This window comes from Pleurodeles waltl, chromosome 6 (assembly GCF_031143425.1).
Source record: "Pleurodeles waltl isolate 20211129_DDA chromosome 6, aPleWal1.hap1.20221129, whole genome shotgun sequence".
Taxonomy (NCBI): Eukaryota; Metazoa; Chordata; class Amphibia; order Caudata; family Salamandridae; genus Pleurodeles; species Pleurodeles waltl.
Window position 1 is genome coordinate 250,013,928 of NC_090445.1, and position 12,598 is coordinate 250,026,525.

General features: G+C 42.3%; 1 protein-coding gene across 4 annotated transcripts in view; it reads left to right on the forward strand.

Annotated features, from left to right (window-relative positions):
* MAPT (microtubule associated protein tau) overlaps positions 1 to 12,598 on the forward strand; it is a 755,319-nt gene that overhangs the window by 255,520 nt on the left and 487,201 nt on the right. For all 4 annotated transcript variants that reach the window (XM_069238040.1, XM_069238043.1, XM_069238041.1 and 1 more), the window contains exon 4: positions 10,239 to 10,325. In XM_069238040.1, the coding sequence (XP_069094141.1) occupies positions 10,239 to 10,325 (87 nt within the window). The remainder of the gene's footprint in view (positions 1 to 10,238; positions 10,326 to 12,598) is intronic.

Here is a 12,598-nt window from a genome sequence, read left to right on the forward strand (position 1 = left end):
AATCCATCGGATGGACTGTGGCTTTGCACCCCCCAGGATGGGACAGTGGGCATGGAGGCCCCTCGTGGATCTGGCGTCGTGGACTCATGTGGCTGAGGTGCCTCCCCTTCCCTTCCCCCTGAGGTGCCTGTAGTTTTATCATCTGATGCCCCTGCAGTGTTCTCTCCAATGGTATCTGGTCTCCTGTGTGGGCTTTGCCCATGTGTTTGTGCACATTGGCCCACGGACTATGGAACTTTGACGGAATGTGCAGGACTTTTTGCCTATGGATATCTTGTTGACTATGTTCATTCCTTATTTTTGTATCTTTTATGTGGCATATTTGCCATTCCTTTTATGGAGCTATTTATACATATATTTTTTCGAACATTTAAATTGTGTCTTTGCATTATTCAGGAGGGTTTATGTGGTGTCACTCTGACTTGTTGCTCGGCAATGGGGTGTAGGTATTTGTGGTGGGGAGGTGGGTGTCTGGCGCATGTGTGTGCCCGTAAGCTTTTCTCCTCCCCTGTGTCGTAGGTGCAGTACTCACCGTTGTCGTCTGCGCCGGCGTTCGTACTCCTGGTAGATGAGCAGGTAGACAATAGCTGGTAGGATGTGTAATTCGGGCTCCATGCTGTCCTCCTTCCTCGTGGAGTGTGTATAGGTGAGCGTTTTCCCGTTCGTTGTCTGTTTCCGCCGTGTTTTTATCGGCGGGGCTCCCGCCCCGGAAAAGGTGGCGGATTGGTGAGTTGTGATAGGGTGGGCGGTACATTGTCTGCCGCCTGCCTGTTGGCGGTGACCGCCGCGCTGTTTGTCGGTGCCGCCGTGGCGGTCGGAGTGTTAATGTGGCGGCCTGTGTTGGCGGTTCCCGCCAGAGTTAGAATACCATTTTTTGGACCGCCGGTCTGTTTGCGGGTTGGCCGTCGCTTTATCACCGACCGCCAGGGTCAGAATGACCCCCTGAGTGTCACCTGTATAAGATACTATTGAAAACCCAGCGGAGCAAATAATATCCGCCAAGGGGAGAACATATACATTGAAAAGAGTTTGACTCAAGGATGAGCCTTGAGGCGCACCACATTTGAGCTTGACTCTCTGACATGCAGGGACCTTCTCTGACCTGAATACTTCTGTTATGCAAAAAGGAAAACAGACAGTTTTGTGCCCTACCCTTGATTCCCAGCACTTCTAGCCTGTGCTGAAGGATGGAGTGGGAGATCGTATCAAAGGCCGCACTCAAATCAAGGAGAATGAGCGCAACCGTGCCACCAAGAACTAACATGTTTCTGAGGTCTTCCATGACAAGTGAAAGAGCAGTCTCCATACAATACTCAGGATGAAAGCCAGTTTGAGTCTGATGTAAAAGGTTATGGGTTTCCAGAAAAATGGACAAGTATGTAGTGACCACTTTCGCTATGATCTTATTAATACCAGGAAGCAATGATTTAGGTCCATAATTCTCTGCTTTATCAGGGTCTAAGAATGTTTTTTTCAATAAGGGACTAATAATTGCATGCTTGGAGGACTTTCTTGTGTGATGTAGCATCAAACTCAAGAAGTGTGTGTTGTATCATCCAGAGACTAATGGTATGGTGAAACGTTTTAATAGGATATTGAAAGAAACCATACAGATGGCCAGAAGCTGTGGGTTGGAATGGAAAAGTGAGGTGAAAAGGAAGATGGAAGTGTATCAGTTGGCTCCACACTCGGTCACTGGGAAAACTCCCTTTTAATTGTTTAGAGGAACAGACCTCGAGAAATCTACTCGCCCACTCGCTATGACAAGTCAAAGTCAGATTTTATCAAGTCAAGCTAAATTTAGAAACTATTTAATCAAACTAAAGAGCTTTTTTGTACAGCAGAAATGCTAAACTCATATGTTTGAAGGTATGCTCATATGTGAGAACGAAGAAAGAGGCAGCTCTGTAAAATAAAATATTTACCTAGGATTACACTGTAGGAAGCGGGCCTGGTGTGTGGTGAGCACTTATGGTGTTACCACCTTATACTAGGTATCCCCTATTAGTGAAGTGTAGTCAGTGTCTAGGAAGTTAGGGCTCTATAGAGGGAGCTGTGGATGAGCAGCCAAGACTTATCCAGGAGACATGCAAAGCTTATGCAATACCACTATCGTCACACAGTACATGAAAGAATCACGCAGTGTTACAAAAATAAAGGTACTTTACTATGGTAACAGAAATACTGAAATACAGTACAGGCAATACCCCAACTGGTGGTAAGTAAGCACATTATTGTGTACACATTAGCAATCAGTAAATAGCATAGAAAGCAATAGACATTGGTAAAAGCAATAGCAGTGAGGGCAGTCCCCCATCCAAGGAAGTGGAATCAGTAGAGGAGAGCTGGAGAAACTAGGCACCCTAAGAGGTAAGTACCAGTGTGCCCTCTAACAACCAGGAGAGAAGAGGTAAGTACCCGGTTTCCCCCAAACCTAACAAGAGGAATTTGGAAGATTGTGCAAGACTCAGACAAGACTGGAAGGAACCAAAGGTGGACAGAAGAGGACTTGCACAAGAAGGAAACCAAGTCCAGTTCAAGTGTCCGGTTGTGGCAGGAGCCACTACCCACCCTTCTTATATGGGGGCCCTAGTATGCCAATTATGGGTTGTGCAAAGTCGTAAGTAACCAAATTTAGAGGGAGAGAGCACAGTCACTGGGGTCCTGATTAGCCAGATCCCAGTGAACACAGCCAAAACACACTGACAGCAGGCAAACAGTGGGGATAACCATGCCAAAAAGAGGGTACTTTCCTACATACACAATTTGAGACCAGTTTGCGGACAAGTACATTTCAGTTAGGTTGAGTAAATTTTCCAAGTTACTCAACCTGCAGGTCTAGTAACATTTTTATGATTTTTCGAGGCCTGGAGGAAGGAAGCCGAACACTTTGATGTCTCCCTGATGGGTGAATGCCAAATATGAAGGGGTTGGTGGTGAGCAAGACAGTTGGTGCGAGCGAGATGCAAGGAAGTTGAAGGAGAGGAAGAGATACTTTTTAGGGGGTGAGAATGACAAAAGTGAGGGTTGGTGATTAAGTGAGGTTTAGGAAGCCGGAAAAAGATTAAGATGATAAGTTCTCTGAAACCATAGGAGTAATTAAGTTGTTTAACAATATGATCTGATAGAGACAACCAGCCGCAGATTCCTGACCTTGGAATTCTCCCCAGGCCCCAGACTGGATCTAGAAAAAGTCTTAAGCAGTACTTCTGGGCGTCGTGCGAGTCCATATAACCCCTCCTCCGATGCACTGACGTCAGTTTCTTCATTTCCACACAACAACGTGGATCTGGAGAAGCGGTTACCTCTGGCCATTTTTGGCCTTCCCTTTTTGCAGTTTTCGTATTTGGAACAGTGTTTATGCCTTCTGGCTTTAAGCATTGTTGGGCCTGTGCTCGACAAATTGTTGGTCACGGACCCCCATGTTTGTATGTGGTGCTTAGGCACCTATCACGATACCGGAGATTGCAGTGCCTGTCAACAGTTGAGGTCTAAGGCGTTGTGGGAGCGGCGAATGAAACTCTTGGCGGCGCAGGTGTCGCAGTCTTCACAGTACTCTCATAGACTTCAAAGTCTTTCTTCCGCAGCTCATCCTATCAACCGTTCTAGGAGTCGCTCCTTTCATGTCTTCAGATCCTGCTACGTTTCATTGTAAGCGTTACCCGCAATCGAAGTCACGTCCTCCTCTGGCTTCATCGCCCCATGCAGGTCCTCCTGTTCCTTTGAGGATGAGTCGACCCTGTGTCTCCCACTTTATCCCGGTATCGAGGCGACTCAGGCCCAGATGCCAGACTATTACTCCTCCTTGCATACAGTTTTTGGGCCTACCCCTCCCTCTGCTGCGCCTTTGGGCCCTAAGGAAGTGGCAGGTGCGCTGATGGGATCCTCACCGGCGTCTTCGGTACCCATTGGGCCCCTTGACTCCGACTCTCGAGGCAGTTTCCATCTTCTGTGCCTTTCTCTACCCTTACGACTCCATGTTTGGGGTACAGTTCTTACTTGCCGACTTCAGCGGTGGTGGCGCCTGCGACTTCACTCAACTCCCCAATTGTTGCATCCCCGGAGTTGGATGCCGCCCCTTCTCATGTTGAGGTATCTCCCTCGCGACATCGGTCAACGTCAACCCAGACACCGGGAGTGGCGTTGTTGCAGTCGGCTATTTTTCAACCTGAGCTTCTGTCTTCTGGGGCTCACCCTCCAGTTCTTCCATCGGAGGGGCCAGGTTTTGATTTTCAGTCTCCCAATTCTGATATCATTCTGCTTCATCAATCGGATTAGTTATTTGACTTGGCCAATGCTAGTGGCCTAGACTCCTCGCTGGCTTCCAGCCTCTTGCCACCCCCTGGGTTGGCTTCAGAGGCTAGTTCTGCTCTAGTAGACATGTTGAAGCGTGTGTCGGAAGTGTTTACACTTACAACTTCCTACTGTGCAATTGTCCACAGACCCTTTGCTTGATGTCCTACATCTGGACCAGTCTTCTGTGGAGACAGTCCTTCCTTATTGTAAGGCTCTTTATGAAATCCTCTTGGGAGTTTGGACCCAACTGGTTTCTGGTCCCCATGTGGAGCACTCCATCTCACATACACAGGCCAGCCCTGGAGGATCTGACTTGCCTCCTGCGGCATCCAACTACTCAAAGCTTTGTGGTACAAACTGCTTTGGCTATACACAATTTTACACAGGTTCCTCCTGTCCCGCCAGAGAGAGAAGCAAGACAGCTGGATGCTTCTGGTAGGCGGATTGTCGCTTTAACGAGTTTTGCCTTGTGTTTAATCAATACTTCCTGTGTCCTTGCTCACTTCTCCCATGTTTTGTGGGACTCAGCAGAGCGCATTTTGCTTTCTCTGCCTGACGAGGCTAGAAATGCTCTAACACCTTTTGTATGGGATGGTCAGCAGGCTGCCAAGCTTAGTATCATATGTGGTATGTATACCACAGATTCTGTTGGAAGGATTATGGCTTCTTCTGTAGCTCTGCGACGAATGGCATGGTTGCATTCCTTCAATTTCTCAGAACCTGTGCAGGCATCTTTACTTGCTATGCCTTTTGATGTCACCTCCCTTTTTAGCGTGCATGCCGACTCGGCTTTACGACACTTTAGAGATGCTTACGGTGGAACTCAGTCTTAAGGCCTCTTCATGGTACAGAGTCTTTCTCTGGCTTGGTACCTTTGCTCAGGGGCAGTTGTTTTTTTCCCCTGTTGCGCTTTTTTCTACTGCCCTTATGATGGTGTGCTTCTTATTTATAGTGTGACACCCAGTGTGGTGTTCCTGCTCCTCACAGGTGCTTTTCTTCTTATCATGTTCTAGCACTCAAGGTGGTGCTTCTGCATTGCAGGTGTTTTTATTTACCACTATGGTGGACAGGTTTCTAATACCTCTGGAAAGGAGGTTTTCTGTTGTACTCTGCTAATAGTCGAGTCGCCCAAGAGATTGTGCTCTCTACAGGGTTCTTCCTCGTGTTAGTCGTTTTCAGTCCCTGCTCTTCAGAGCAATTGGTGTAGGCTTTTGGCCATTCTTTTATAATTACCTGTTTCCTACTGAGAACTTCCTAAGTGCTTTTTCTGGGAATAGTATCAATAAGGATTCTACTGCTGTTTTTTACAGATGTCTTTTCCCATTGGTGCAGTGGGAGATGGTATTTCTGTCTCTTTTCCATGGTCTGCTTCCGTTGGGGATGTTGGTACATCTTTGATTCCAAGTGCCCCTCTTCTGTCTCTATTATACTGGACATGTAAGGAGCATAATCTGTTGCCCTTATAGGGCACTAGTTTCCAAAGCTTTGATTTATTTTCACATATTCTCTTGTCTGGCCTTGTGCCACATTCATCTTTCTTCTTCTTCTTCATGGACATCTTCGTTCTCCTTCTGACCTTTCAGTCTGGTCATGGAGGCAGTCCACTTTTTCCTGGTATGTATGTACACACACACACACTGTTCTATCCTGCCAATGGAGCAACACTTGGCTATTCTCTCCATGCTGTTAATGTGCCTATTTATTGTTTCCCATGCCCTGTTCTTGCAGGTCTGGGGCTTCATACATTTGTGTATAGGTTCCTGTCTTTACGTTCTTGTCCCAATAGCGGTTTTTCCCTTCCTGGGATTCTTCCCCCCCTTCTGTGTGTGTCCGCGGTCATCTTTTTGACCTCTGTATTCAGGCATTTTATGTGTAGAATTCCAATCATAGCACTTGCTTGATCCTTTCTATGTCAGCTGCAAGAAGGTAGTCATATTGCTTCCTTCTGTCGGGCATTTATTCCTCCCTAACCTCATATTGTTTTTGTGTTTAGGACTGTTATCCACGTATATGGACATTCACATATGGCCTTGCAGACTTCTGCAGGTCCGGTGCCCGAACCCTATTCTGGGGGTGAAATATACCTTATATTTAAGAATATTTCATTATTGGGTCCACATATTTCATCGCTTTCTTATACGCTGGTTGTCCCTGCAGGATTGTGCCACTTTTTCCTCCAGTTCTTTCTTCAGCGACTTTTGTCTGTCTCCTGGCTTGTCATTGCCATTGTCTAACCCTTTCTTTGGTTGGCATCTACTCACATGGCATTTGTTTGCCTCATGTCTTTTTTGTGTACTGCGAGGTTTCTGTTGGTTTCTATCAGCAGGTGGTTCTACCAACCTCTTCTAACTTTTAGTCCGCTGGCATTGATTTTCTTGCTTAGTTGACTTTTCTTTCTTGAGGGGTGTGCTCTCTCTCTCCCCCTTTTCCTTTACTCCTGTGTTGTTGTTGCTGATCAACTCTTTTCTTTTTATGTTTCTCTATATATTATTATATAGATAGGCATGTATATCAATGTATCATGCTTCTTGGGCCTATGTCTCTATTTTTATATCTGCATGTGTGTTTACCTTGCCCTATGCATATCGATAAGCAATATATGTATGGACACATCATGTCTTTACATCCATATCTGTGCGTATGGGTGTCTGGGCAGACTTCCTCATGTAACCATTGTATGTCATGCATATGGCAAACCTTTAGTGTCTCCTGTCAACTGTCTCTATGTGTCTCACAGTTCTGTTACACCTCTCCTCAGGTTTCCCCCTTGAGTGTTCCGGGAGATGTACATTTTGTATTTTTAGTTACTCTCCCTTCCAGTGTTAAGCATCCTGCTTCCTGCAGGTTTTGCCCATGCATCCTGGTGGAAGCAGCATATATGTATTGCTTCCCTTTTTTCATATCCTCTGGGGTTACTCCTTGATGGGTGTATCATTGCTTTTATCTCAGTGACTGTTTGGGTGCTTTTGCACCTTACTCCTTCAGCTCCTACTTTGGGGCACTTCATGTTGTTTTCCCGTTGTTGTGCTCTACCAACAGATTCATTTTCATTGCCATACGTTCTGTCTCCGATGGCGTTTCATATTTGCTTCAAATATTCTGTGGGTCGCCCACTGCTCTTCTGGTGAGATGAATGCTTCTTCTCTCCTTTTTCTCTCTCAAGTCAGGTCTCCTACTCCTTTAGTTAGACTGGTTGCTTATTGCAAGACTTGGGTAGGATGTGTTTGCAGACTCTCCCCATCCTCCTCGCTTTGCGAACCATTTTATCTTACTTCTGTCTTGCTTTCTTGGCATTCTATTGCTATGCTTTTCAATTTAGTAGTTGTAAATCAAATTTACTTCTACCTCTCTTGTCGATACACTGTTACAATGCCAGTTTCTATAGGGCTCCGCAGTGTTGCACGTATTCTAGTCACAGTAGAAACTGACATCAGCGCGTCGGGCGGGGGGGATTATGTGGGCTTTGTCAATGTCATATCCGGAGGATGACGTTGATACAGAGTTGCACAGCGTCCTTTACCGATGCACAGAGGTACTGCTGAAGATTATTTGCAGATCCAGTCTGGCGCATGGGGGAATTCTAAGGTAAGGATTATCTGCGGCTAGTTTGTCTCTACCAAATAAGGAGTTATCAAAGGTAAGAAACTTGTTCATTAAGACTATGTGGAATTTAAATAGAGTGGTTGTGATCGGATGTAACAAAGGAATGAGGACATTGTGTGATGGTGAGGAAAAGGATGTAGTGGATGGTAATGGAAGTGGTGGAAGTAATTAAGGAAAAGCCAAAGAGTTAAAAGAGCGCCAAAGTATTTACAGTTTTGTAGCAGATTGTAAGGGTTTATTTTTTCATTCTTCTTGCTAACTTTATATTATGTCTTTGCAATTATTCATTGTTATGTTTGTATTATATGCATAAGTATGCTTTCAAAGTGTGTTCTAATGTTGAGTTTGAGATACTGTATTTCTTTATTGTTTTACATTTCCAGTGGGTGAGGTGTTTTTTAAATTTTATTAAAATAGGAGGTGTGTTGTATCTATGATTTAGTAATGTCAACCTTGCCAGTGGAATGGGTGGGGTTAGAGCTGTTCTAAAGTGGAATGTGTTCATCCTTTCTGCAGACTGTTACGGACCCAGCAGAATGGCTATGTTTGACATTATTGGATGGATGTACAGAAGCATTACAATTACTTTACTGGTGCTCTCTTTAGTTTTCAATGCTTGCCTCATAGTGTTGCAACATTTTTGCATGTGTGGTAGTTCTACACTGTGTTATGATCTCTACTGGTTTGTAAAAACGGCATACAGCAAATAGAAGATCTTCTTTACTACTTTCAGTTTTAGACCTTTCCTGCTTGTGTGGAATTCTGTGTTGCTATTTTTTATTTTTATTATCAGTCGGTAACGCCATGTCTCTGTACGTTATTACCCCCGGCGACTTTGACTAGTCTGACTGATGTTGAGTGCTACAAGAGACCATTAGTGCATCCTTCCAATAAGGCTCATACCTTTTGGGGGGCATTGATCCAAAGAAAGGTCAATGGCCATTTATGCAGCTGGTTTGGGACTACAAAAGTGCCACAAAAGTCACAAAAAACTTAAAGGTTTAGTTAATGTTGAAGGGAGTTGCAAAGTGCTGCAAAACCCTTAGGGAATAGATCTTAATTTCTACTCCTGCCATCATGTGAAAAAAGCTGAAAGCATAGGGCATTAAGAGACTTTGGATGATGCAGTCATTAGGCTGGCAAAGTGAGGAAAGAATATGATATTAAGAGATTAACAAGTATGGGAATATATGTCTTTCTACTTTATTTACTCCTATAAAGCTGTACAGTATGCTGACACTCCATATTTTGGAGGCATATAGGTACCACCGATCCCAGCACCTGTTAACAACACAGAAGGAAAGTGCAGCATGTACTCTTGTCCTTGGGGAAGGTGCGAGGTGTAGCATAACAATTATATGGATTCCCCAACACCCTTATGAAAGACAGGGGAGCAGCAAACACTTTCACGGTCGTAAGGTGCAACGTGGAAAAGTGGAGAATGGAATCCTTTGTCCTTGGGTAGTGTTGTTGTGAGCATGATGGAGATACAGGCAGAAGAATCTCCCTGGCCAACTGACAAGGCAGCGGAGTACTTTTTACTTTTATAACCTGGCCTTTTGACCACGCAGTGGTGTGTTTTGAATCTTCCTTGCCTCAGCCAGGACAGGCGATACAAAGAAACTTTACTTTTTAGAGCTCTGCATATGTGACCAGGGCCAAGACTCACCTACCTATGCATAATGCTGAATTTGAATACCTACCCCCTGCTCAATGCTTGTAATTTAAAAGCCGCTAAACATTGAGGCAAGCAGTACCTGCCTGCCAAATGTCGCGCATCTTTATTCAGTTTTTTTGTTTGTTTCCATAGCTCTAGTTGCCTAATGGATTCGTATGTAAAATAGAAAAACATCTTTCTCCCCCTAAAATACCCACACTTTGATCAACGTGCAGTAAATTTGTGAAAATGAAAGCTTTATTTCGGTACTGTCTTTTCCAAACTTTGCTACAAATTGAACAGTGGGGGTGGGGAGGACAGTCTTATTACAATGCAAAGATGTTTTTTTCGATGGAGTATTTTTCTTAACTACGAAGGCATGAAGCCACAGAGAGAGAGAGGGAGAGAAAGAGAGAGATGCCAACAGAATCAAAATATTCCTTTCCTGGCAACTATGTACATGTAAATGTTTTTTTGGACTACACAATTTCAATAACGGAAGACGTGTGTGGCCCTGTACTGTTTATGTGTTTGTAATGTGGGGGTTAAACTAATAATCAGTTTTTGAGTACCTAAGTATGTGGCTCAAGACCTCGCAGTGAGTTGGCCAGTTGGTGCACATGATAAACTTGAGAGAGAACCTGTGTGTTAAAAGTAACGGGTCCCTTTGCTTGCTTTGTAGATGTTACTGCACCAATGGTCGATGAAAGAATGGGTGACTTTGGTACTGCGACTCAGAGACATATGGAGATTCTGGAAGGAACCATAGGTGAGAATAGGGTGGATAAAGGTGTCTCCATTACTGTAGTGCTAAGTGTTACAAAAATGTCCAAAGTCTTTAGTCTAGAAAGGCTGTGTTCATATCGGTAAACAGGGAAACATATTAATAAAACTTGAACATTTGTATCCAGTATCCTATTACTGTTGCTAGGATGGCTAAGTTTGTAATAAAATAAATGTGCAGTCCTATTCCCTATTAGCCCACGGAGTGTTCGGCTATTTTACGTTGTTGTCATGATAACATTTTGTTCGATTTACAGTTGTTTGTGTTCATAAAGTAAAGATGTGCGATCAAGCTTTCTTAAAGTTTCGATGAAAAGTCTGAGCCTTTTTCAACTGTATACTAAACAACATTTTGAAGTATATGTCCTTTAGGTTCAAAGTTTGTACAAACATGTCTTCTTCTTTCACAATTTCAAAAAAGTATTCTTTGGGTAGGATGAGATAACATCGTCTTCTATTATACCTTTTGCTAAAAATACTTTTCAATTATAACTTTTACAATAATATCCTTTCCCCATAAAATCTTAAGCCAAACTAATTATTGCATTCTATGGCACAAACATTGAATTTAGCTTAAATTATTTGTTTCATTATTTGTAATTTGCTAACAAGGTTTTAGAAGTAAAGGTTATACACTTTTACTGAAGAACGTTTTGCATTTTATAAATAATGTAAAACATAGTAATTATTTGGAACAGTAAATGGACATTTAAGGTTAAATATATCAAATAAAGGGGTTAAGAAAATATAATCAAAGAACGTTTGGTGGACTCTGGGTATTCCACCTGCCCAAAAAATCTAATAATATAAACAATATAAAAACACAATCATGTATATTTATTAAGTGGGGTTATGAAAATAACTTAAAAACACACAGACACACACACACATGTGTATGTGTATATTTATTGATACATATGTATAAACACAGTGACAGTTTTTGCCTATAACTGCCTAGCAGCAAGAACTGGAAATCTAGTTCAACTGTACTAATAAACTCACATTAACATGTTAATTACTACCATGCAAAGGTCAAATTGCAGTTTCTCAACCACAGTAAAATGAAATTGACATTGGAAAAACATTATTTGTTGCCTCACTTATTGCATATTACAATTACTTAAAGCATGGGAAAATAATCTAATGGCCTCATTGATCTGATTTTACCCTAACTGCACAGTTTTGCTATTTATTACCATATGGAAGGAGGGAAAGAGCATCATGGCCCAGTCAAGGCTTTGCCTCTCATGAGTCATGTCCCTTCTCCGCATTCAACAATGGTAATTAATATAACAACATACAAGTGTTTTCCCAACGAAAAATAAAAAAATAACTGCACACACACACACACACATATACATACAGACATACACACACACACACAAACATATATTACAGAGACTACAATTGTTATGATCTAGAAAAGGCATTTTAGTTTTTTTTCTTAAGAACTTAGGTGTGTTTCAACACATTCCCAAAAACAACATATACATTGGATTAATCGTGGCAGGTTTTATGCAGATCTGTCAAGCAGTGGTTTAAGAAAAGAAGTGGCTCCCAAAAGTGCCCTTTTACATTTTAATTTCTAGAGGATTCTTTGCTTCTCAATACATGTAAAATGGCAGAACGGAATTACACCAAATCTGACATAAAGATAGAACTTTATTTTTCTCCAATTCTCCATTGTAGATGTGATAATCAGGCCTCACAGTACTTAAACCATAATGTAACACCTAAAAGTGAAATGTATTAAACTACAAAACATAATGAAGCCAGTTAATGGCACTAAATTCATATTTGTCCTTGTCAAAGTGGTAGGGGTAATGTGATATGTACTCTCATTTGTTCCATGATCTGCATTTGCTATTACGTCTGTTTATTAATGGCAAGGTCATTAGCATTGTGTGTGTGTGTTACGATTTGCATGGTTATTGAGCTAGTTGTGGATTGCACTCATAACCATAGCTTGCAATTTTTTTTAGTTTTTTCCATTTTAATTTGTAACCATATTTGCTCTTTACCTGTGGTTCTTTTAGGATAATTTCAGATTTTATTTTAGACATATGTTGAAATGTTATAACCAAAGGTAACCATGGCTTCACTCTAACCATTGTTTTGTTTAATTGCACAAAAACTGTGCGTGTATTTAAAGATAAATATATATGTTAATAAAAACATAGTTGATACACAAAATTATATAAAAAGGTGTTACGGAAAATTTATGAAAATATTTTGTTAAATATTATATACTACATACAC